This window comes from Neolamprologus multifasciatus, chromosome 7, assembly GCF_963576455.1.
Source record: "Neolamprologus multifasciatus chromosome 7, fNeoMul1.2, whole genome shotgun sequence".
NCBI lineage: Eukaryota > Metazoa > Chordata > Actinopteri > Cichliformes > Cichlidae > Neolamprologus > Neolamprologus multifasciatus.
Genome location: NC_140445.1, coordinates 9928909 through 9956092, shown reverse-complemented (window position 1 = coordinate 9956092; position 27184 = coordinate 9928909). Strand labels below are relative to the sequence as shown.

General features: G+C 39.8%; 1 protein-coding gene across 3 annotated transcripts; it reads left to right on the top strand.

Annotated features, from left to right (window-relative positions):
• Positions 1-2189: 2189 nt before the first annotated feature.
• Positions 2190-26383, top strand: slc25a25b (solute carrier family 25 member 25b). 3 transcript variants are annotated; one of them, XM_085166496.1, is made up of 12 exons: positions 2883-2996; positions 9378-12773; positions 15193-15319; positions 15910-15997; positions 18866-18901; positions 19238-19349; positions 19699-19857; positions 19939-20091; positions 20238-20345; positions 21034-21201; positions 21592-21742; positions 22297-26383. In XM_085166496.1, exons 2-12 carry the CDS (start codon positions 12528-12530, stop codon positions 22479-22481), a joined length of 1533 nt encoding a protein of 510 aa, XP_085022622.1. In that variant the 5' UTR covers positions 2883-2996; positions 9378-12527; the 3' UTR covers positions 22482-26383. The 3 variants fall into 3 exon arrangements, with proteins under 3 accessions (XP_085022620.1, XP_085022621.1, XP_085022622.1); XM_085166494.1 differs by lacking the exon at positions 9378-12773 and having other exon boundaries at positions 2190-2996; XM_085166495.1 differs by lacking the exons at positions 9378-12773; positions 18866-18901 and having other exon boundaries at positions 2192-2996.
• Positions 26384-27184: the final 801 nt, after the last annotated feature.

The following is a 27184-nucleotide window of genomic DNA, read 5'->3' as shown; positions in this document are numbered from 1 at the left end:
CATTTAGCCCTCAAGGCATTTCCTACACTTTATCAGTCCGGAAGAACAAAGTCATATAACCCTTGTTTGATGTTAAAACTCAATTCCCCCCCCCCCCCCCCCTTTTTTGACACATTCCCATGTGTCAATTCAACGGAGCTAGAAAATTAAAAGAAAAGGTTAGTGACCTCATAGCTCAGAAAGTATCAGACTTTCTCCCATCCAGTGTCGTTGCTCCAGTCCTGTCATCCTGTGCCAGGGAATAAAATCAATTTAATTGTCATGTTAGATCTGTTCAACTCCTGGCTCCGCCCAGAGCCTGCGTCCGCAGAATTGCCTAGAGACAAAACCTGTATTAATACACACACATAGACATTTGCGCACCAATTTGTCACGAAGTACTTAACGGTTACCTCTAAAAACCAGGCTAAACACAGTTCCTTTTGGCGAACTTAAACCTAATTTGTGACGAAGTACTTAACGGTTACCTCTAAAACCAGTCTAAACACAGTTCCTTTTGGCGAACTTAAACCTAATTTTGTCACGTTTCTTTAAACCTTTGCGGCCGTTTTATATACCAAAATAGTGTTTCTCACCCTTAGACTTCTCACTGGTGGTTCGGATTGTCAGACTGAATCCCACCGCTGTGGACCAGACTAAAAACACCGGCCTGGACCCGAATTTAACATCCCAGGTCTTTCGGCCTCGTCTAAGAGGGCTGTGCACAGTCTTCGGTGCTGGCTTCCCTCGGCGTCAGGAATCAGTGCTGGATCGTGGAACAGAGTCACAGATAACAGTTCTGATGTTTCTGCTCCGGCTTCGAAGGACCAAAATAAATGTCAAGAGATTTATTCAAAAGACACTTCTTCAGCTAAGAATCTAAAGGTAGAAACACACAGACGCTGCAGTTTTTACTTGCAAGGGGATGATCACAGAACGCTCACACCAGAGTGGGGGCCCTGTGAATGTGCGCTCTGTTCCTGCACTTGCCTTTATTTATATACAAAAGTAATACAACAGTGAATACGTCTTATTCATTAACAGAGGAATGTTAGTATGTAGGGAGTGAAGATAAAAGTGGTTCAGGTGTATGTGTGTGTGTGTGTGTGTGTGTGTTATTCTGAAGGACGTGGCCCCTCTTCTTGAAGATAAGAGCATCTAGCTCCCCTCTTCCTGGCAGGAGTGAAATGATAACAGCTTGCTCAGCTATTATCACTGTGAGAAAGAATTTATAAAGCAAGTCTTGAAACCAACAACAGTAATAAAAGGGTCATCATGCAGTATTCTATAATATGCAAACTTATATCACTAAAAGATTATACTGACTACTAAGTACAATTTTATATTGACAGATACCTACCTTCGCACCACCATTGTGCAGGTGAAGCCAAAGGCAAGATATGCGTCATCATATTTTCTAGTCTTTGGCTTGGAAGGAAGTTGGTTTGGAAGCATATTTGGTATATTTGGAGACAGAGATATACAGTTACAATTGTGTCATTAACTGCATTGCTAAGTTTCTTCAGTTATCTGCATGAACATAAGAAATAATCAAAAATGCTTTTTCCTTCATGCACACTTGCACGCTACAGTGTGTCATGAGCTGAAATCAGACACCACAGCACCCCTACCAAATGCAAGGAGAAAAAAGAAAAGAGTGTGTTTTTGTGCTGGGAGTCTGCAGCTCCCATGCAGCTCTGTTTTTTAGCTCTCTCTTTTTTCTTTTTTCTTTTCTTTCTTTCTTTTTTTTTTTGCCGTTTTCCACAACATGAAGACTTTTGTTTTATAGTTTATTAAATCCTACAAAAATCCTTTAAATTTTGAGTGACGATAATCACTAACATGTGTAAAAGACATGTATTATCATATTATATATAATATAAAATAATAAATATTAATCTTGTTTGTTTTGTTTTTTTTACATGAAATCTGCATAAATGGATTCAAAGATTAAATCTATGGCTCTCTCTTTCGGTTCTTCCTTCCATGCGCTTACGTTTTCACTCAGAAGGCTATTCTCTAACTTTTTTTCCCTTGTTGACAGAAATTTATTACATATATGCAGAATTCCATTAAATTCCCTCTTCAGCCATTTCTTGCGCCTCCAAGTGAAGCCTGTCTGCGTGTCAGTAGTCACGCACGCAAAAACCCCAATCTTAGACCGGTTCGTGTTGTAATCTCGCGTTATGTAGCGAGACTTCGGGTGTACCGGGCTCAGCAGACAAATGTCTTGCTCTTTTTAATGGGCGGTAAGTTGCCGGGTGCCTAGATATTGAAATAAAAACTAAAAGGGGACTTCAGAATGGAACCGTATTGTTTGTAATAGGTGGAAGTCGAACATACGCTGCTGTGGAGATATTTTAATAGACGCTTAGAGAGCAGACAGCAGAATTCTCATCATATCGACGCGTCTCGTTTCGCCGGCATCTTTCACTCGCTAACGTTGAAAATAGCTAGCTGAGCTGATGGACTCAAGTGGAATTTGTGCTTGTGTGTGAGCTTCACGGTTGTGTTAGTGGTGAAAAGTGTGCGTTGTACGCCAAGTGAAAGCCGTCGACTTTAATAGAGGCACGTGGTGACGTAGTAGTCAGGACTCGCGACATAAAGGCGATTCAGCCTTTGGTTAGTACAGGGTCAAGCTGTTCGGGAGAGGCGGACACATGATGCACCAGCAGGGCTCGTTGATGCCCTCTTTGCTCAGTGGTGTATTTTGCCAGTGTCGGTCGACAGACACACATCCAGGGGCCGACCCTGGTGGTGGAGGCAGGGTTCCCCCCTCCGTCCCTCCCTCGGATGCATCACCATCTAAACCAGTAACCCAACAGTCAGCGTCCGGCGTGTGGCACACCGACGAAGGAGATCATCCATGTGACATATGTGGGGGTTCGGAGCAGGAGCACAGACTCAAAGTGCTCTTCCAGGTCCTGGATGTGAACGGGGATGGAGGCATCTGTGTGAACGACTTGACAATTGGGCTGAAGAAGTTAGGAGTACATCGCACTGAACATGAGCTCATGGTAAGTGGACACAGCTCGGATGCTCAGTTGCATGATATATAGTGTCTTCACTTCCCTTTTTGTGTGTACTAACAGAATTTCAAAGCATTTCCTACGGAAAGACACCACATTCATTGTAAAAATTTCATTTAAGAAGAGTGAACATGAATGCAGGGTGAGACAATGAAATGAAACTGGTGCTCAGAGTTATTTAAATAGGAGAGTAGGTAAGGGAGTAAGATGACACCAGGGCATGGCTTGAAACAACTGGAAAAAAGTACAAATGCACTGAACAAGCTTTGGGGTAAATACAAACTGACATGTCATTTAGTAACAAAGGATTTAATTACTTGTACACCAAAAAACATTAAGATATATCAACTGAGATAATAGTGATAGCACTGTCAATAAGCAATGCCATGGTTTAGGGTGTTAAATGGTACAGTGCATATTTTATATTTAAAATATCTCTCATACATAAGAAGTGCCAAAATACTAGGGATCTGCACAACTAGTTGACCAACCAAGTAATCGTTGCTATTGTCACTAATTGCTACCAGATGTACTAGTCGTTTAGTCTTAATTATTTTACATTTGAATTGATACCCATGGCAGGTGTTGTGCCAAAAAGTGATTTCCAGTATTTGCCAAAAAATGACTGCTGGAACTTAAGCTATTATAAAATAGGTCAATCATAGTTTTGCAAAGAATATCAAGTCGTTTAGAGCCAGAAAGCGCATTCCTATCACAAAGTAGCTGCTGCCATCAGTTTTTGGCAAAGTTACTTTTTTTTTATCAAGTAAATAAAGGATATATAAGTGTCACTGACATTAGTGAACAGAGATTCTAACAGAGATCTTTAACAGAGATTTAGCAAAGTGGCCTCTTTGCTAAATTGTAACAAGCATAACATCACAGTTCTATAAACTTACTTGAAGTGACCAAAAAAGATCAGATTAATGACAGTATGGGTTCAAATACACAGTCATAAAGATACTTCAAAAAGAGGTAATTTCTTTATTAAATATATATAACCCCTTCATAAATTTACTGTACAATATAAAGCGCCTTGAGGCGACTGTTGTTGTGATTTGGCGCTATATAAATAAAATTGAATTGAATTGAATAAATCCTATTCACTACAGTCTATTTACTACTGTAAGTAAAGATATTAGATGTTAAAAAAAAAACCAACCAAAAAACCCCCCCTAAAAACAATGGAAATCACTTGTGTCTTAATGTTATGCAGGCATCTGCCACCAGATGGAGCTACATTGGTGAAAAACACATGAAATCTATTAATCTGGGCTTGATCTTTTTGTTAACATTATTATTGTTGGGGGTTTTTTAAGGCAAAAAATGAGATCACAGATACACGTGGTGGAAATGAGCTTTCACTGAAAGGTGGATAGTGTTACCCTTAGCAATAGGATGGGGAATTTAGTCAGGGGATCATAGTAGAGCTGCTGATTTTCCACATCGAAAGGAGCCAGCTGAGGCGGGCACCGCCTGAGTAAGGTGTTCTAACCAGGCATGTTCTACCAGCAGAAAGTGCTGGAGCAGACCCGGGACCAGCTTTTAATAACTTTTCCCTGGAGGAGGTGGTACATATTTCAGTCGCAGTTTCTGAGTTTTTCGGATGTTAATTTGTCACATTTTAATAATATGTGAACATCTTACGTAGTAACATGTTTTCATATCATATTTAACATCGGTTTATTTTAAGTGTTTTTCTTCTTCGTTGTCTGGAGTATAACATGCAATGTTCATAATGCATAATGCCAGGTGCTACACAGTTAAGCGGGAGGATTTATTATTGAAGAATGTGATTAGTGGTTTAAAATGCCTTTGTTTAAGAGTTTTTGCATTAAACGGTTCTCAAATTTAACTTGATATTAAGTGTTTCTTAGTTTTAGACTAGTCGGTAGTTGTTGTTGTTGTTTTTTTGGGGGGGGGGGGGGGGGGGGTTGCGCTTGGAGGACTTAGGAACTTTGACAACAGCTTGAGATGCAGAGGGAAATTGGGGATGAGACTGTGTGAGTCTAGAAGAGAGACACAACACTGAAAGAATCCCAAAGAGAAGTCTCTGGGAGATGAAGTTGGTACATCAATGCCCCGAAAGAACCAACTGACAGCTGAAACAGGAAACATATGATTCAACTGTGTTCTTGTCTAGAAACGTGCACAGTTGAGGTTCACAACCGTTTCACTTGTGTGTTAGTAGGTGAATCCTTGCTGATTGTAATGGTAAAGAAATAGCTATGTATTTGTTGTTGTTTTTCTTGGAATACAGATAGCTTGGCTGTGTGCTAATAGGATAAATTCATTTTGTTGGCCTGCTGGGTTGAATGAAGGGGTTATGCTGTGTATATAACTTGCAGTGGGGGAAAACAAAACCCATTTCAACCTTCGTGAGGTAAATTCCACAAAATTTATACATTTGTAAAAAATGAAAAGGTACCTGGTAATTCTATACCTTGTGTTTTGGGTCCCGGTGACCAATGAAATTTCTTTCCTAGTTCAGTTTGATACATGTTTCTGTACCTGAGTGACAAGAGTTGATGTTCTGGTTTTTGGAGTGAGAGGAGAGTTGCAAATGATGGCAAAGCTTTGTTGAACACAAGCATCTTGTTAAAAAATTTTGTTTGGAAATCTGTCTTAATAATTGAGGCACCACTCTATGTTACCATATTTATATTTTTTTCAAATATTTGTGAATTGATTCTAGGGCTGCCACAAACGATTATTTTGATAGTCGACTAATCAGATCATGCGTGCATTGAGCGTAAAACCTACAGCTTATTGCACCAGCAGCATCTGCTCTTATATAACTATCAATAGCTTACAGCTTTAAGTGTTTTAGGTATGTGCTAACTAAAAATAAAGACAAGATGATTGTTTAATTTTTAATGAAATTTGCAGATTGTTTCTGTGAAGTTTAATAAACTCAGCCGTCTGCTCCTTGCTATCTAAAATATAACGGGACACCGGAGTATACTCTCGAGCATCTCACACTTCTGATAGTCAGTTGTCTGCTTGACGTTTATTCAGCTGTGTAAAAACTATAACTTTAATCTCAGCCAAACCGATTTACTCAGGAACAAATAAAATACTGAAAAAAGCCAAACAATAACATTTTAAGTTATCTAAGTGACTTATATATCATGTTTAACCTGAGTAGCAAAAGACGGCGGTGGGTTTGAAAATGATTTGCCGGGAGTCCGGTGTTCTCACCGGCTCTAGTGAGCCTTGAACCTGGGCTAGGTATCGAGCTGGTGGGTAACAGAAGTCTCCGAAAACGTCGGAGCGCTTTTGAAAATATGAGGTGTCTTGATAAACTGAGCAGATATTTGAAGTTTACACAGCTACTTTCTCGCCTGAAAATATGTTAAACGTTTATTATGTGACCCAGAAAGAATAATAAGAGTAATATTAAAACTAACTAGCTGCCGCCATTGTTGGAAACTACACAGGGCTGCGCTATGAATTCTGGGACACTGCTTCTTCTTCTTCAGGGTTTACGGTTGGCATCCTTGTACATGCAGTGCTGCCATCTTCTGTTTCAGTCCGTTATTACACTCTTAAATCCTACTACTTAGTCCTGCATCTTTTGTGATCTTACAAATCTTCAAACGATGCATCGACTACGAAATTGGTCGTCGACGATTTTGACAATCGACGTAATCGTGACTAGTCAACTAATCGTGGCAGCCCTAATTGATTCTTCTCAGTGTGACACACATGTCTCACAAAATTTTTCTCACTGTTTGCTAATAACAGTCTCTTAATACCTGATAACAGTGTCCTCCTAATACCGCGTAACATGCTGTTCACAACGGGATTCACCTTCAACAGCTAAATGAGAATGGAATTTCAATGTTTCTGAAGATAATAGTGAAATCCTGTACCCCTTTGACAGCAGGAACCTTTCTTTAAGCAGATTAAAGTTGAGTGTTTTTACTGGAGTATTCTGTATAGTTTATTGCAATGAACATCTAGTTTGTAAATAGTGACCCTGTGCCTGGAAAGCCTACAGACAAAGACAGAACATTTTTGACTAACCATTAGAAGGTGTGACAGAAATTCTCTGTGACCAAACACTGTGTTGTGCCAGATGTCATGTCAGCATTGTCACATATTTAACCAAGTCCTTTTGACTGAAAAGAATTATAAACACTGCATGGATCAACAAATCCAACCTGATGTGTTTGACACAGAAAAATTCTGCACTATATATTTTGTGCCCAAGTTGTTTGACATATTTAACAAAAAATACATTAACTCTGGTGCATTGAAAACATTCAAGTTTGTTGATATAGTCCCAAATCACCACAACAGTTGCCTCAAGGTGCTTTATAATCAAAGTATAGACCCTACAGTATTTGGGATAAAATCCTACAATAAGGCAATCCACTATTAAAACACTTGTGGGAAGAAAAAACTCGCTTCTAACAGGAAGAAACCTCCAGCAGAACCAGCCTCAGGGAGGGGGCAGCTGTCCACTGCATCTGGTTGGGATTGAGAGAAAAGAAAAAGAGCATACGGGGATTGGACAGAACACACACTATGGGGGAGAGACTGCACAAATCAGGCCTTTATGGTCAAATAACTGCTAAGAAACCAATACTAAGGAAAATCAGCAAGCAGAAGAGATTTGTTTAGGCCAGGAAACACAAGGAATGGACATTAGACCAGTGGATATCTGTGCTTTGGTCTGAGGAGTCCAGATTTGAGATCTTTGGTTCCACCCTCCGTGTCTTTGTGTGATGCAGAAGAGGTGAATGGACGGTCTTTACATGCATGGTTCCAACTGTGAAGCATGGAGAAGGAGGTGTGATGGTGTGCGGGTGCTTTAGTGGTGACACTGTTGGGGATTTATTCAAAATTGAAGGCACACTGAACCAGCATGGCTACCACAGCATCCTGCATGCGACATGCCATTCCATCCAGTTTGTGTTTAGTTGGACCATCATTTGTTCTTCAACAGGACAATGACCCCAAACACACCTCTGGGCTGTGTAAGGGCTATTTGACCAAAAAGGAGAGCAATGCTGTGCCAGGTGGCCTGGCCTCCACAGTCCCCTGACCTAAACACAATCAAGATGGTCTAGGACAGTGGTTCACAAACTTTGGTATGCGTACCACTGGTGGTACTTGGGCTCCTTCTAGTGGTACACAGGAAGTCTCCAGATTAAATAATATACCATGTTCTGGCTGAGAGATTTCTAAAAAATTAAACAGCTCTGCTATCACTTCCAACATAAATTAAGACTAAACTGCAGTGGCGTTTGTAAGGTTACTGAAGTTGGGCTAGCTAGTATATAATTATGTGCTACAGCTATGTTAGCATAATATAGACACAGTAAAGCTGGAGGATGAACTTTTTTTCCACTCGATAAAAGTTAACGTGAGCGTTCCCGATGGTTAGGGACAAATGCAATCGCATGGCAGGATGCTGTAAACGTACCAAACATCAGTCAGGAGAACAACTGAGATAATCCATCCACAATACGAGGTTAGTCATTAACATACTGCTGGGCTGGGCTGTAGTTACGTTGTAAGGTTTGAAAAACTGAGCTTTAAAATGAACAGTGGTAATAGCAACCGAGAGAGGCTGACAGTGATCACTGCCTTTTTTTAGGGGCTTGTTTGGATGAAATAGAACAAGATACAAAGCATTAAAATATGTTAAAAACACAACAGCCCTGATAAACTCAGAGTAGTTTGTTCATATGTCAACACTTAAAGACCATATTTCCCACTCGCTGGAATGTTTTAATGCAGTACAGTTGTTATTATTTCCACTTATCACGTCCTGTTTATGACAGTTAAAATAAATAACATTTATATAAGAAATAAAATTGTCTCATGTAAGCTGTATATGGTGTTAAATAGACCTATACTACTGTACTTTGATGTCGGTCATGAGCGTAGTACTTTAAGAGCCATATATTTTATGAGGTGGTACTCGTGAAAAGTTTGAGAACCCCTGGTTTAGGATGAGATGAACTGGAGAGTGAAGGCAAAGGGCCAACAAGTGCTCAGCATCACTGGGAACTCCTTCAAGACTGTTGGAAAACCATTTCAGGTGACAACCTCATTAAGCTCATTGAGAAAATGCCAAGAGTGTGTAAAGCGGTAATCAAAACAAAGGGTGACTATTTTGAAGAATCTAAAATATAATACATGTTTTGAGTTATTTCACACTTTTTGTTTACTACATTATTCCACATGTGTTCATTCATTGTTCTCATGCCTTCAGCGAGAATCTACAGTGTCATAAAGAAAACCCATTAAATGAGAAGGTGTGTCCAAACTTTTGACTGGTCATTCGCAGGGCGTAGGTGTTGTTTGGCTGGATTTTGTTCTTTTCATTCAGCAGGATTTCCTTACCCTCTGCAGGTACTTGGTGGTTGCAGCTTTCCTAGCGGCCTCTTCGTGGATCCCATTTGCCGTGGGATTCCCAGGTACTTGTAGCTGTCCTGGATGACTGCAATGTTGCCTTCTGGTAGTACAATCCCCTCAGTTCTGACTAACTTCCCTCTCTTTGTTACCATGCGACTACAATTCTCCAGTCTGAATGACATTCCAATGTCATTGCTGTATATCCTCGTGGATCAGTGAATTGATGTTTCGTTCACACCTGGCATACATATGTATGTATACATACATACATATGTATGTATGTATACATATGTCACTTGGTCATCCGTCACTTGGTGTTCGCTCTCTCTGCAGTAGAATATCACTTCCTGTTCCTGTCACAATACACAATGGTGTTTTTGTGTAGCTTACCTGCATAGTAATTTAATAAAGAACTTTTAGAAAACTTTTTATTTTATAGTGTAATCTTCATGTGCTTCATCTGAAGCACACTCTCCGTGTATTCACTTGCTAATTTATGGTCACGGTATTCACTCACTGTGTCTTTCACTAGCTTAGCTGGTAGCTGACTCGCTAGCAGCATGGCCTTTCCACCTGTCCCTCCTGCACTTTCCTGCTCATTGTGTCAGATGTTTAGTTACTCCTCGGCCTCCCTTAGCAGTATTGATACTTGTAATAAATGTAGCCTATTTGCAGCTCTGGAGGCCAGGATCACTGAATCTGACACTCGGCTTTGCACCCTTGAAAAACCTGTAGCTATCCCAGCTAGCTGTCCACCGGTAGACTGTCACGAGCAGCCGGGGAAACAGGATGCCTGGGTGACGGTGAGGAGGAAGCGTAGTCCTAAACAGAAGCCCCAGGTACACCACCAACCTGTTCATGTGTCTAACCGCTTTTCCCCACTTTGACAGCAGTAATGACACCCAGTTACATCAATCAGAGTTGAGTAAAATCAAAGCTGAATCGGTGTGCAACTTGGCCAAAACAATGTTGGACTCTGTTTTCTCTGGTCCACTCCCCAATCGGACCAGGTGTGACATGTTTACCCGCATGTTCTTCTTAAATTGCTGGCTGTCTTAGTGGTGTCCAAAAAACTATGTGGGCTTTATAGATAATTGAGAAACTTTCTGGAGGAATCCTGGTCTTGTTGGGAGAGACGGCATCCATCCCATTTTGGATTTCTAGAAATTTATTTAACCCCCTAAAACATGAATTTCCAGAGTTGGGACCAGGCAGCAGAGTTGCAGTTTTACACATCTCTCTGCAGCTTCTCCCCTCCTGTTATTCTCCCAAAACCTCACTTTCTTAGAACATCTAACTATTCATCATTGATTGAAGAAAATAAGAACAACCCTAGGTTTCGCTTCAGGACTGTAGCCAGGCTGACAGAAAGTCAGAGCGCTCTCAAGGGATTATAGATCGGAAACATCCCTCTCATGGGACACTCCCAATAGGCCTTAAAATCTGGGACTATGCACCATTTGCTCTTAGAACTGAAGAAACTTCTCAGATAGAGGTGAAACATCTTCAAGAAACTTAAAGAAGTCCAGTCGCTTTTCCAAGATCCTTAGATCAGTGGAAGAAATGTTTCGTTACTCATCCAAGTGACTTATTCAGTCTCAGCTGAATGGAGATTTCCCCAACCTTATAAACAGTACATTTTCATCATTTATGAATAGCAGATGTGTTGATGCATGCTCAAAGTTGAGGCTTCAAAATGCAGAGTTCTCAAGCAGTGGGTGAAATCAAGCTAGTTACGTCTACCTTTCAAAAACAAAAGCGTTTTTCCAAACAAAATGGGAAGATGTAGGATTAATGACAACTGGCTCATGAACATTAATTAGTTACAAACAACAGACACAGTTCCTTTTTTGGTCAGGAGATATCTTGGAGCATTTCTGCTCTTTCCTTTTCATTTAATCTGCTTTTGCTGTTCCTGAATGTAGTGATGGAACTCCTCTCTGCAGTTAATAGACTGTTGTGCTACCTAGCTACGTACCATTACTCAGCATATTAAATAACAGGTTAAAATATTTCAAATGAATACCTTTTCGTTTCTGTCTATATACAGGTATTTGAACTGTTGTCATAGATTTCTACAGTAGTAACCAGTGACTGGGACGATGCACGTTTCTGTGATTTTGTTTGATTGGTTGATGTTAAGATACTTATAAATTAATGCCAGTTTTATCCTTTTATAAGCATAGAGATATTTTTTCTTTTCTGGTCTAGAGAGCCATGTTGACAGTGTGGTCAGTAAGGTAGTAAGCCAGGAAACGGTTGCAAGAAAGTGGCGTTTAATGCAGAAATAGAACTACTCTGCTATGCCACACTGTAACTCTCCAAGCAGGAGGAACTATATACGTGCTGAGAATGACAAGCTGTCTGCCTTGGATGGTTCAGAATGCTTGCTTGATCCTGACAATGCTCTTAGAATGACTCAGAGCAAGTGCAGGAGGGTAGTGTGGGAGGGAGGAAAAGGAACCGTCACTCAGCAGATTTTCTTTACAGGGAGGGAGGTGCAGCTGAAGGGAATCCTGCTGTTTAGCCAACCCTATCCCTCTAAGTTCATTGACAGTCAGTGACATCACTTCATTTCCATGCTGCTACTCTGTCCGCTATTGGCGGAGACCCACATTCTGTGGTGAAGCAGTCAGACCTGCTTGTATGGTCTGCAGTGATTGGCCAGGCTGGGCTGCAGTGAGGATGCAGGTTTTGGAGGCTCTCACTGCTGCATTTCCCTGTCTGATGATACTGAAGCTAGCACAGTGGGAAATCCTGACTGTGTGTTGCTGATTCTATTGCATTATCAGCATCAAGAGAAAAGATTTTTTGTCTGCATCTAACGATTTGATGATCCGTGAAGTAACCGTGCCTCAGAAGCAGTGTGGTAAGAGTTAGATGGGAGAACTTGGTTTTGTACTGCTGCAGCTGATGCTGTGATCCTGATCCTGGACATTTTAATAAGGAAAAAGATTCACTTAGAATATGAGGCACTGAGTCTGAGAAGTGAGTGAAATCCTTTCTGCAGCCCCATGCTGTCATTAGCTTGCCTTTCCACACTTGTAATACTAGTTCACCTCTCTGCATTTTGCAAGACCTATACTGTTGCCGTTGCTTTTGGTCTGAGTGCAGTCACCCAAATAGTGTGGGAGAGCCAGTTTGAGGATGCTGCTGGACATACTGAGCTTTCTATACCAGAGACTTTTTGGCAGGACACAATGTAAGCCTGGTGAAACCCAGCTGCCAGGAGAGAAAGAGTCTGAGACTACAAAAAACTGCAGAGAGCTACAGGCAAGTCTTCAGGAAAGCACTAAAGAGTCCTCTAATGGTAAAGAAATCAGCAGGAATAATGTTACTCCAAAGAAGACCATGGTATTAATCATGATGGCACCACCTACAGATCTTCAACAGGTAGGATAAAGCTGGTAGAATAAGGTCTGTTTTCTAGACCTGTATAGCCTTTAGTGAGAGTTAATTCACTGTTCAACTTTCTAATAATATTAAATAGAGACCTTCAAGACTGAAAAATAAATCCACTGTAGTCCCCCAAAATGCAGTTTCTCTTAAGAACACTTGGGCTGACTACTAACCATGATTTTGGTGTCCGTGTGTGTGGGCGTGTGTTAGTTAGTTTTCCTTTCTAAACAACTATAATGAGGGTGGATTTGTTTGAATCACAAATTTATACTTAGAACTAATATCACTATGACAAATATTATGCTTCTTTGTGGTAAAAACCAACCATGAGGTCTGTGCTTCAGTTTTGATGATTGAAATTCTTGCATTGTAATAGTCTGTTACTTGATACACTAGTAGGTATCAGAGTCTGCAAAAGCAGAAAAGTACAGTTAGATGGATGTAGTTTTGAAATCAAGTCATTCTTATATGATCTTAGACTTTTTTTTTATCGTAAGGTAGATCTTACAATAATACATACAGAGAAAAACGTTGGCAACAGTGGGAAGGAAAAACTCCCTTTTAACGGGAAAAAACCTCCGGCAAGTATGATTCAATGCAGAGGGGTCTATTAACACACAGTGAGTGAGAAAGGTGAGTGAAGAAGAAATACATCAGTGTGCATCATGGGAATCCCCCAGCAGCCTACACCTATTGCAGCATAACTAAGGCAGGATTCAGGGACACCTGATCCATCCCTAACTATTTGCTTTAGCAAAAAAGAAAGTATTAAGCCTAATCTTACAAGTAGAGATAGTGTCTGTTTCCCGAATCCAAGCTGGAAGCTGGTTCCATAGAAGAGGGGCCTGAAATCATTTTACTTGTAAATACTCTAGGAACAACAAGTAAGCCTCCAGTGCGAGAGTGAAGTGCTCTAATGGGCTGATATGGTACTATAAGGTCATTAAGATAAGATGGGGCCTGATTATTCAGACCTTGTATGTGAGGAGCAGGTTTTTGAAATCAATTCTAGATTTAACAGGGAGCCAATGAAGGGAAGCCAATATAGGAGAAATATGCTCTCTCTTTCTAGTCCCTGTCAGTACTCTTGCTGCAGCATTTTGGATTTACTGAAGGCTTCAGGGAGTTTTTAGGACATCCGGATAATAATGAATTACACTAGTCCAACTTGGAAGTAATAAATGCATGAACTAGTTTTTCAGCATCACTCTGAGACAGGATATCTATGAATCATTCAAGCATTAAAACATTAGTGACTGGAGTTGGTTTAAAAAGTTTAATATGTAACAATGACCTCTGCCAATCAACAGTGCCAATGAAAAAGTGAAGATAGGAGTGCAGGCAGGGTGGAGTGGGTGGAGGCAAGTGTCACAGCTGACTTGTGACAGAAGAATAGCAGCAAGAGTGCACAGTGAAGATTTCGTCAAAACAAAAGTTTTTCCCACTTCTTGTCTTAAAAGACCTCATACTACCATATCACCCCAGTAGAGCATTTTGTTCTCAGACTGCTGGCTTACTTGTAGTTCCTTGGATATTTAAAAGTAGAATGGGAGGCAGAGCCTTCAGGTTTTAGACCCCTCTTCTTCCCCTTGCCTCCAACCGGTTACAGCAGATGACTTCCCCTCCCTGAGGTTTCTTTCCTGTTAAAAGGGAGTTTTTCCTTTATTTTTCCAATATGAAGTACCTTCATGATTTAGCCTACTGTAATTGTCACCATAAGTATATGTATATCACTGTAAATAAAATCTTTTGGCTCTTTTCTTTTTTTCTGTAGGTCAGGGTATAACAAGTTCTTTTTTTATAGTCCTCTATAAAGTTTCATTTCAGTATGTCGAAATCTCTGATGATCATGTAATTTTCAGTAAGAGGAGTTACCCTGGTCAAATTGCTCTTCTGTGTTATAGCATGATCTCAATAAGATGTTTTTGCTGATTTAAAAAAAATCTAACTTAATTTCGTTTCACTTCACTTCATTCTTAGCATATTAAAACTTCATGATGGTTCAAGTAGACAGTTTCAGTATATCTTTTTGTGTGATTTTTGACCCCCCTTTCCTAATAGGAGGTGTCATCCATTCTTCTGGTACCCATTACCTGACAGTAGATGGCATTTAATTGTGTTTCAGTTAAAACTGTTTCCTTGCAACCTTTTCAGTTGACCTGACAAGCTTTGGTAGCACTAAGCACCCTGGATAGTCTTAATTATATAGTAACCTGAGATGTGTGGTGGTTGTAAAATACACTACACTCCAAATCAAGTCAACAAAGCACAGATGGTACGAGGCAGGGGATTGTACACCCTAACCTCAACTGCTGTTTGTCACATCACTCTTTCCACACAGATAATACTATACTATTAGAGTGTGTCATTACTTAAATGAGCTGGCATCTAAATGATTTCTCTTTGTTCACAGAAAATAGTGAAAGCCGGAGACAAAGACCTGGATGGACAGTTAGACTTTGAGGAATTTGTCCATTATCTCAGAGACCATGAGAAGAAACTCCGACTGGTCTTCAAGAGTTTGGACAGGAAGAATGATGGTAAGGCAGTTTGTTAGAAATAGAATGGCTTTTATTGTCACTATACACATGTACAATGAGATACAGAGCATCTCCTACTTAGTGCAGACATGTGGGAAACGAAAGGGGGTGAGGTGCACAGTTCTGCAGTGCCATATACATATGAACAGTATTCAAAAATATCAATTGTACAAATATACAAATCGGGGGGGGGGATTTAATTGTGTTGTATGTTTACAGTGTGGGTTATTGCATGTAATAGTAATGGTAGTTGTGTAGTCTGTGTATAGAGGGAAATCCTTAGATTGGGGGGTGGAACTGTGTTGTACACGGGTGAGTTCAGGGTGGTTATGGCTTTTGGGAAGAAACTATTCTTGGGTTAAAAGTTAAAGCAGAGTTTGAAGCATTTTCTGAGCAGTGCCAACAGCTGCTTCTGTGGTCACAGTTCGTAAGTATTGGACTCTTAAACCAGAGTGCTGAGCCCATGCTGGTTTTTGAAGAACTGATAGGAACAGATGGTTTCTTTTAGACTTGATCTTAATCCTAAGGAAATGCAGAAGACATAGGATTGTGAATGAATTTGAATTGACTAATAAATTCTTGTGTTGCAGGTCGAATTGACTCACAAGAAATCATGCAGTCTCTGCGTGACCTGGGAGTGAACATCTCTGAGGAACAGGCAGAGAAGATTCTTAGAAGGTTAGATAATGCTGTCATCCACTGAACACATATCTATCAAAATGGTTAGGCAGCATCATTTTTTTGGGGTGTCACATTTGTGGTAATAAAGTTAGCGGCACTGTTTTCTTTAGCCTCTATCACACATGCACGTCTTGGATTAATTGTGTCAGTAAATGGTAATTTAACTTTTCATTATCATATCTGAAGCATCCCATTTCTGTCAAGAAAAGTACAGACAGAGATCTGCACATTTTTGTGTCCAGTCCAATTCCTGCAGTGTTGGGTATTTTAGGAGGTTACTGTCAGTGCACACCTGGGACATCAGCCTCTCCTTTACTGACAATTTCAATCTCTTCAGGGAACGCAGTCAGTTATTCAGATACAATGGCATATATCCAATTGGACTTTGAACAAAACTTTTTTCCTTCAAAACTTCTGGTATTATCTACTCATGCATTCCTGTACTTTGAACTACTCACAGTTTACAGTTGCTAATATATCACTATATAACTTTCCCAAACCGCTCTCTCATAATACAATTAAAAATTAACAAGAGACCAGTCACCTACAAACCAGCAAGCAGACCTGTAATACACACTGCTTTTGTAGACCTTATCGGAACACATCACCCACGAGGCATCCAGGAAGCATCCTTATGAGATGCCTGAACCACCTCAACTGGCTCCTTTTAATATGGAGGACTCTATCTCTAAGGGAGAGGCCAGCCACCCTTCTGGGAAATTTCATTTCGAGCTTTGCTTTTACCCTCAGCTCTCTTTACCGCAATGGACCAGTACAACACTGCAGCCTGTCGATTGATGGTATGATCGCCTGTCGATCTCCCTCTCCCTGTGAACAAGACCCCAAGATACTTAAACTCCTCCACTTGGGGCAACAACTCGTCCCTGAACCAAAGTGGGGAACGAGGTCAAATTCCTTTTCCAAGTGATATACAGTATGACAATGTCTAAAGCGGAACAGGCAGGAAAGGGAAAAAGATGAAAGATGTAATAAAAGGGCAAAGAGAAATACAAATAGAACACACAGTACAAAGAACTGCACTGTCACCAACTGCTGCACCTGTAAGATAAACAAACATACAGCAACTGGAACACAAAAATTCTGAAGTGCACAATAACATAAATCAACAATCTTCTTGACTTTTTAACGAAATGTACTTGAAAATGAGAGTGGGAACCCACAATAATGCCCCCCAGGAGCCAGAGGCAGATAGAGATGAATCAAGGACAACCTTGATTCAGGTTGTCCTTGACACAGTCCCCAAAAGTGCTGAAGACCTAAGGCCACAAATCTCTGCGATATCTGCGTTCCCATCCTAGCATGAGATGGCGTAAAACCCCATGTGGGGTGCCCACGGTCAAAGGGTGGGAGGAGGCAGACATTCTCTCCAGACTGATGTGATGTGTATTTGCTTCCATATCTTGTTAACTTATGTCACTTAAGATTCACCGCTTGTGTGAGGTTTGGGATACAGCAACTAAACCATGTGAATAGGACCTCTGGACAGGCATGTAATACTATATAGCATGAATATAGTTTTCAACGGAGTTGTCTTTGCAATGGGTGCATATGCTTGAGTGTGTACCAGCCATTTGGAACAACCTTTATTCTGTGTTGTGTTCTGTAGACAATTTTGTATAAGTTGTAAGTTTGGGCTTTTAGTCATTTTGAAGGTGTTTAAGCATATTTGTGTCCAGAAGTTTTGATCTGGATTGATGGAAAGATGCTCTGATTTTCGTCCCTTTTTCATGCCACAATGAAAAATTTAGTTTTTTCTTTTTCAATTTACAATGTTTTTCACCCGTGAAGTGTAGTTTTGGTCTTTTGCTGCTGGTTCAGTATATTTTGGTCGGAGTGATGAAACCTGCAGTTTGAAATTCTGTGAGATGCTTTCAGCAGCCGATGGCATGTCCATATATGTGCCATCGGGTGCTTTGTGTTTACATCTTTTTGCGGAATCTGTTTACCTGCTCTTTAATTGTTTGCTGTTTTAGCTGTTTGGTGGTTGTTGAAATGGTTTTGTGAGCTTTTAACTGAGATTCTGACTTTTCTGTGGATACCACACATGTCTATATTTAAATAACAGATCTGGTGGTACACCCCGTTAAAGCAGATGTTCTCCCTCTCACCTCCAGTACCAGTGGCATTGGGATTCAACAAATTAATAATTTATTGCCTCTTACTTTCTGTAGTGTGAATGGCCATAAGGGGTTTTTAATCACTAGGAAAAGCTGCAAAACTTATGAAAATACAGTAAAGTCCAAAATTTCTGCTTATGCGGTTATGTGGTGAGCAGCAGATCAAACAAGTTAAGAATTATAAATGGCTTCAAGGGCACATTCGGACCTCTGAGACTCATTTAGACACATGCAGACATTTCTGCATCTCTGCATCTCCGTCATTCAAAGAAACTTTGTAAATAGTTTATTTTATGCAATATTGAATACTGAACTGTAAATGTAGTCTTTTTCAAGGAAGCAACGTTTTATTCAGTGTTTTCATAACAGCCTAATTTTATGCATTTAGTACTACTAGGGAGAACACACATGAGGTTTATGGACTGGACAAGATTGAAAACTTTTGCCCTCCACAATGGCTAAAAATAAAAACAGGTATCACTTTAGCCAGGTAGGTGGTATTGTGAGCACAAACATAACTTTGTCATTTTTAATTCCAATTTTAAGCAAGTCTCGAAAAGTGTTGTGATGTTGCTGTCAGATTGTCCTGTGATTGTTCTGTTTGTCACTCCCGTCTCCACTCATGTTTCTAATTTCTGCTTTATGTCAAGGTTCAGTGTGATCATTGTCTGTTTCCTCTAACCTCCTCCGTGTCTGTCTTTGTCTCCTTTTCTCTGGCTGATCTCAGAATAAGGAGGGGTCATATCTGGGCCCCTATTATGTAGTAAGTAGTAGCTTCTATAGTCTGCTTGCTCAGCCAACGCTGCACAAATCACCAATGCATAGTCAGCACGTCTGAGTGCTGACTATCAGTTTTCAGCTTCAGTGTATTCCAGTGACGTAAAAACGCAACATTTAATTGTAATGATACGCTGATTCAGGTTTAGCACAAATCGCTAAAGAAAAGCATCCTGCTACAACAAACTGCATCTGAATCCATGGAGGCAAATGTCTAAATTACTGAGAAGAAACAGTGCATGTGAGCAAACTGCTTGTGTTTCCTCCTAAAAGCATCACATCTCTTATACTCTGTCTGCTTTGTTCTCTCTTGCATCTGCAGTATGGATAAAAATGGAACAATGACCATTGACTGGAATGAGTGGCGGGACTACCACCTCCTGCATCCAGCTGACAACATCCCTGAGATTATTCTTTATTGGAAACACTCCTCGGTACACACTCCTCCTCTCCATCCTGTAACAACACAACAATCACAAAGCAAATCACGTGATTTCCACTTGTTTTTAATTGTGTACATATTGTATGTGATGGGCATGTTGACGTTTTGATTAATTTTAAATTATTGAAAAAATAACAAAGGAATGTTCAAATGAAAAAAATTGCCAGTTTATTAATAGGACAGTTTATATATAGGATATGAGGAAAATTTAAGTAATAGAGACACTAATCCCACTTGAATAAGGGTTTTTCTCTTTTGCTTGACTGGTATTTTCTCATGGTGTTTCCCTGTCACTGCTGTAACTTATGTGTCCAGGCTAAAAACGGCTGCTTCCTCCACAGATCTTTGATGTAGGGGAGAGTCTGATGGTTCCTGATGAGTTCACAGCAGAGGAGAAGAAAATGGGTATGCTATGGCGACACCTAGTGGCTGGAGGAGGGGCTGGTGCAGTGTCTCGAACTTGCACAGCACCACTGGACCGTCTGAAAGTTCTCATGCAGGTAAAACATAACTATTGCAATTTTCATTTTTCTCAGTTAAAGGAGAGGACGGCTAATAAGCATTTCATCCCACTCGCCCAGGTTCACTCCTCCAAGAGCAACAGTATGCGCATCGCAGGTGGCTTTGCTCAGATGATCCGAGAGGGTGGTGTAAGATCTCTGTGGCGAGGCAACGGTATCAACGTCCTCAAAATTGCCCCTGAGTCTGCAATAAAGTTTGTGGCCTATGAACAGGTACACAAAACAATGCGTTAATTGAAAAGAATATGAAAGATAAAAAAATATGTAATTTGTATTTTTTTGCATAGCTCATAGCAGAGTGAATTTGTTTGGTCTGACTTTTAAGTTGCTGCTATACAAAACTGACATCTGTCCATCAGATTAAGCGACTGATTGGAAGTAACCAGGAGACGTTGGGCATCACAGAGAGACTTTTGGCTGGCTCTCTGGCTGGAGCGATCGCTCAGAGCAGCATATACCCCATGGAGGTGAGAGAACAATGAACACAAAAAATAAAGCAAGACATCAGTTTAACAATAGCTGTAGCTCAGCAGCAACTTATAACTTACTGTATGCTGAAATACACTGGACTGCTCTGCCATGGAAGCTCCTGGTGCTGTTTTTGTTCTTCCAGAAGAGGTTTGGAAATGTGGTTTTTCATTCGGAGTGTTGGTGACACTCTGCAGCCACATTCTGGAACTTTACGTGGTCTGACTTATTTGCTGTAGTTCCTAAACACTTCCAGGTTTCAACAATACCACTTACACTTGATCTAGAAGGGAAGAAATTTCAACTAACTCGTTCCAACACTGGCATCCTGTTATTTCAGTCAACTCTTTATCTTTCACAAATTCTTTGTAAAGGCAAATTGCACAGTCAGTTCCTTGGCTTTATGCATCTGCAATGGGGCTCAAAACACCTGAAATTAAAGATTACGATGTGTGGCCCAATAGTTTCATCCATATAGCGTGTTTCAGAATCTCCTTGCCTTGTGACTGATGACCTTCAGTGTGAATATGTGGTATATGGGAATGAGGTTCGTAACATGAATTTGAAAAATGTTAATTTTATTTTTCCTCTGGCTTGTTATGTTATTGTAAGTACAACTGATTCCTGGGTGAGAAGTGCAGATTTTCTGTTTTTTACAACGTGTGGCATTACTTCCTGTGCATTCAGGTCCTGAAGACACGGTTAGCCCTGAGGAAGACGGGTCAATACTTGGGCCTCCAAGATTGTGCTAAACATATCTTCCAGAGGGAAGGCGTGGCAGCTTTCTACAAGGGCTACATCCCAAACATGCTGGGCATCATTCCCTATGCTGGCATCGACCTGGCTGTCTATGAGGTTTGCTACTATTGCTGGGTGATAGTTTTTTGTTTTCTTTGGGGTTTTTTTTTTATTAATAATAATAATAATGGATTGGATTTATATAGCGCTTTTCAAGGCACCCAAAGCGCTTTACAATGCCACTATTCATTCACTCTCACATTCACACACTGGTGGAGGCAAGCTACGGTTGTAGCCACAGCTGCCCTGGGGCAGACTGACAGAAGCAAGGCTGCCATATCGCGCCATCGTATGCGGTAGGGTAAAGTGTCTTGCCCAAGGACACAATGACCAGGACAGAGAGTCCAGGGATCGAACCGGCGACCTTCCGGTTACAGATACCAAACCCCTGAGCCACGGTTGCCCTATAGTTAAGTCTAACCTCTCTGTTCACCTCTCCTCTGACAGACTCTGAAGAATTCGTGGTTGCAGAACTACGCTACAGATAGTGCTGATCCAGGAGTGTTTGTGCTACTCGCTTGTGGCACTACTTCCAGCACATGTGGACAGTTGGCCAGCTACCCACTCGCTCTGGTCAGGACTCGAATGCAGGCACAAGGTCAGTCACTGGAGAGCTCAACAGCACTGCATAAGACAACAAAGATATATACACACACATGCACACACTACTTTGTACAGCTGTTTTGAAGAGGGTCCACATGGTTATTATACCAGGTTTAATGCTGTAAAGTTGGAGGTTTTAAAGTGAGAGTCTATGGGGATTGATGGTGGCTACTACAAGAATTTTTGGATTTTTGCTATTAATGATGATTTTTGAATGATTAAAGTTTTCTTCTCATAGTGTATTATTAAAAATATTACCCCAATTCTTTTAATTTTTGTATTCATCATCCCCTCTGAATGCAATGTTTTGTTCTCCATTTGTATTTATTCAACGTACACCACCCGTACACAACTTAACAGTCACCAAAATTTTTATCCATAGCAGAATTTTGGAGGAGTCACCACTAAATGTAGAATAAAGAATTTGAAAAAGTGCTGCACATATTCAGGATTTATTGATACAAATTCTGGTTGGAGGTGTAAAGGACAAAAGTAAAAAGATGTATTTGATGTGTGTTTGATGGCATCATCTTCCCTTTGTTCCTACAGCTTCTCTGGAAGGAGGTCCTCAGATGAGCATGACAGGACTGTTCAGAAACATTATTAGGACTGAGGGACCAATAGGACTCTACCGAGGCCTGGCACCCAACTTCATGAAGGTCATCCCATCTGTCAGCATCAGCTACGTGGTCTACGAGTACCTGAAGATCACGCTGGGAGTCCAGTCAAAGTGACCAGGGAGGCAGACAGAAGAAAATAAGTGGCCAAAGGTTTTTTTGTTTGTTTGTTTGTGGTCTGAAATGACCAGCTACAGTTCAACATATTTCAGTGCAGAAAATGAAGGACAAAGCTGAGATGTGTGATTTGAAGAGAGAAAAAATTTGACTGAAGTCATGTCTGTCAGTTGTTCTCTTAAGCTTTCTTTTAGCAGCTCGGTGGTGTTTCAGCACCTGTGAGTCTTAGTTTAACAAGTGTTTACATGACTCTAAATTACTGCTAGAACTGGAACATGTCCCTGCTGCAGAGTACTGTGAAAGGAACAGTCCTGCGTCTCTGTGGAAAGGAAGAATCTTGATCCTGGTGGGCTTTGCTCAGTCATGACACTATATCATCATATTGCTGTCAGCATATGATATCATACACTATCAGCTTTGTCTGTGAAGCTGTAACTGGATTTAAAACGGTAGATAAATGGTCGATTTGGCTGCATTAAAACAGAGATGATACAAACAAGAGAAACTAGTTTACTTTAAGCTAAAATCAGTATATAATGAAATAAAGGATTAACGTGATCCAAAGTGATTAGGGCCATTCTAGCAAATACTAATTACAGAACCAAGGGAAGTGTTCACTATCTCTGAGATTAAAGTAATAAGTATTAAAATAGGCTTAAAATAGTTATTATCGATGTCCTATGAAAAGTTATTGCTGCAAATCGAGGAAACCAACTCAGACAGTGAAACTAGCCGCTGCGACTTGAGCCAATGAAGTCTCATTCTGATCCTTGAGCTGAGAGTATTTTTTTTTCCATTGGCATCTTGGTGTTTTTAAACTTAGAACAATCGTTATTTACAAGGTAAGGTAAACTTCATGTTGCATTTAATATGACCTGAAGCCCATAAAGGAAAGTGTTCACTGGGGTCACATAAAAAGGGTGCTGAAGGCCGTTTTCCCAAAGACCTGTAAATAACCACAAGTCTTTGCAGTCAGAAGAATGAAGGAAAAGGCATTAAAAAGAAAGCAGGTTTAAGGCACTTTAGCACTGACTTCACTTTTCAGACCAAGAAGCTGTGTCCATATGTCACCCCCACAGTATCTTTTGTATGATTGATGTGGTTTCTTGACAACAAAGAGGGAAAAAAACAGACCATAATTTGGTCTGATCATTTCTGATGTGTGTAATTTTCTTTCTTTCTTTCTTTACCACTACAATCATTGAGAATATCCAAGTTTTTTTTTTCTTGCATACTTGTCAGTCCAAGTTTTTTCCATTTAAAATCATTATCCACTGTCATTTACTTCTGCTTTTTGTTTTTTTTTAATGTAGAATAATACATAATAATAATAATAATAATAATAATAATAATAATAATAATAATAATAATAATAAGGATTTTCATATAAGTTTGCAGAGGAATTTCACAGAAAAATAGAAAGAAAGGCAATGAAACAATAACAGAACGATCATCTAGGGACTTGTCGACACGCTGATAAAGAGCTCTGTTACATTCAGTCTATGGTCATAAACAGTGAGATGGAATCGTTTGTTTTTTGTATTCAGTTTTGTTTTAATTTCGGCAGATACAACATGATCTGACCATAACAGACGTATTGTGCAGAATTCTGTTTTAAAAGAGAAAAAAGGCCACCACAGCAAACAAAACAGTGCTACAGGGAGAGTCACTGACCCAAGAAATTAGCATTGTTGAGCCACAAAGTAGTAATGCCCATGCAGTGAAAAGGTTTGCACTCATAATGCAAATCCAAAACAACAGACACCTCTGCATTAGATTTTCAAATTGAAAAATGCTTAAAGCAAAAACTTTATTGACTTCCTCTCAGCTGAAGTTGAAACTGAATGTTGTGTTATCACACTGATCTTATTTTGCTAACATGTCCCAGAGCGCTGTTGGTTTCCTCAAAAGCTTCACCTCTCAAAACTGTAATGGAAATTGATAATTATAAATGAAAGTCATGTTTCCATTTTTGTATAAACACTCCATAAAATAAGTGGTACGGCGCCCAGGCAGCACTCTCCACCTGACTGATGTCTGTATTATATGATCATCTCAAGAGTGCCTTGTGTTACACGCATAAATCCACCTGAACACTATAGGATAGCATTCCTTTTTTACTTTAAATGTATTTACTACTGTATTCATTTATTTATTTTTACAGAGAAGTCAAGGTAATTGACTGAAACGGTGTGAAAATGTTATTTAGTGCTTTTGCTGTTTTCACAGTACTCATGGTAATGGTGGCAGAATTTTTATTTTTGGCTTTAACAGACTTTCAGTTATACAGAAGCCCAAAATGTTTCAAATGAAAACAGTGAATCAAATTGGATAAATGCTAAATTGTTTAAAATATATATGTTATAATTCTGTATATTCAGTTTTCTATTAGATTTTTATTTAAGTACATGCCATTTTTGCTTTGTATTATTCTTTTATTTTGTCAATTAAGTCAGTGACATCAATCCTGTCAACATACAGAAAAACAGCGATGAAAACATTTCTCTCTCCTTGGCAATAATGAGTAAAGCCGTGGAAGTGACTGAATTAACCCACTGAGATTAGCTCCTGCTGTACTGGTTCTTAATGTGAGTGTTAAAGATATTCCGTGAGGTTTGAAAGAGAACAAGTTCAAATCTCTGTACAGATGATAGGTTGTAAAATAACACAAGCACCTACCTAACTATAGGCTATACTGGTAATTTAGAGGGTTGCATCCCTGGCTATGTAGCTAAATAAGTATGAAGATGATACTGAGTCTATATTTATTTATAGCAGCATCTACATAGTTAGACGTGCTAAAGGGCACTAATTGCACTTGCTAACTAATGGATAGGCAAAAGGGCAAGGAGCAAAAAAAAAAAAGTCAAAGAACGTACAAATTCCACTATTATATAAAATGTTTGAAACAAACAGGGAAGAATGCTAAATAAAAACAGTTTAACATGTTTAACAATTTAGTTTTTAAACCTGTTTGTTATAAGTCTTAAAATGTATGTAATGTTGAATATGTTGGGCCTGACAACATAGAAAACATATCTGTGTGTATCATTGTTAGGATGATAAAACACTACTAACCCTACAAAACCATGACTTCAGCTTGGAAGCGAGAGAGATGCAGTGTGGACAGGTGTTCATCATACTGATTCAAGTGTGTGTGCATAGTACTAGAATAAACATGAAGAAGCCAGTTGCCCTGATGTATAAACCAATGTGCTAAACAATTTGTGTGCTTCTCTGGTAGATCTGCAGTCCCACACACTGGACTGTCTGGTTGTGATCTTCAGAATGTGGGCTGCTCTCGGGAGCTGATTTACTCCAGCAACATGTCTGCTTAAGTCATCACTTTCTAGCAGATTATGAGCCTACACTTGATGTTGAATAACAGCAAAAAAGTAAACAGATGACATATACTTTATTCTTAATGTCAGTGTCTGACTGTTTCATGCCTTTATTTCTGGCACGACTGGTGTGTTTTGCACTCCTTGCTCTGTTATTGCATATCATGCATAAAGCGGTGACACAGAATGTCATTGTGTGGCTGTGTGTAAATGTTTTCTGTATTTGTACAGTGAAAGGTAATGCTGCAGTGTCTTAAAACTAGCCATGTGTTGGCTGTATGCTGTACTGACCAACAGCCAATTAGGCAGACCCAGTGGAAGTGCTACCTATACAAACTAAAGGCTACGCTATTCATAAACGGTGGCCTAGTTTACAAAATATATATACACTTTATATATATTTGTATTTTATTTTATTATGCTAGCTGTAAGTGAATGAGTATGTGAGTACATGTATAGTAGTTTTCTGTTTGAAGCCCCTGCCACTCAAAGAGTGTTGAGTTGAGACAAATATTTATGCTTTAATGAGTTCAGCTGTTAAATAAACTAGTTCATGACTGACTGTTTGTCTTTTTTTGGAAACTTAAAACATAGACATCCTAAGCTCCTGTAAATACGGAACTGCAAAATGAATTTGTCACATCAAGCTCCAGCAGTGGAAGACGTCCGTGCATAATTGTTTGGCAATTCGTAATTGTGAAGACGAATGTTATTGTTGAACAAATACAAAAGTGTCAGTCAATCCACAAAGAAAACTGGCCTTTGTGTTTTCCATGAGGGACTTGATCAAAACATCACGATGCAGTGCACCGTTTGATGTAATGAGTGTCCAAACATTGGGATGTAATTGGACAAGCATGTGTTAGCACACATTTTGATCATTTATAACTAGTACATAATATGTAACCGTCGTCCCCATTTTCATGTCCTTCACCAAATTTTCATCAAAGCCATGACTTCTGGGTTTTTAAGTTAAATATGTGACTCTGAGGCAGGGACCCAGGTTAACATATCCTCACTCGCTGTGTTTGCCTCAAAGGAAGCTTAACGCCTAGTGACAGTAAGAGAAGACTTCAAAATAAAAAGCACCTGCCGCAAAACAATTTCACTTTCACTCAGACATTAAAAAACTAATCTGAGGTTCTTTAAACTTGGGATTTCTGGTCTGGTGACTTAGATGAATTTATCCTCAGCAGCAGAGGTGACTCTTGGTCATGTGAGCCAGTTTCGTCATAGCACTTGATGGGTTTTTACCACTGCAGTTGGGGACACATACAAAGTGTTAGCAATTTTCCATCTCACTGACTTTCAGTTCTTAAAGTGATGATGGCCTTTGTTTCCCTTTACTTAGCTGATTGGTTC

Bases quoted from the DNA above. Each gene is read 5' to 3' on its own strand.
- slc25a25b (XM_085166494.1), top strand. From the start codon at position 2,640: ATGATGCACCAGCAGGGCTCGTTGATGCCCTCTTTGCTCAGTGGTGTA. The intron at 20,092-20,237 runs GTACACAAAACA...TCTGTCCATCAG, and splicing joins AGTTTGTGGCCTATGAACAG to ATTAAGCGACTGATTGGAAG. The intron at 21,202-21,591 runs GTTTGCTACTAT...CTCCTCTGACAG, and splicing joins TCGACCTGGCTGTCTATGAG to ACTCTGAAGAATTCGTGGTT.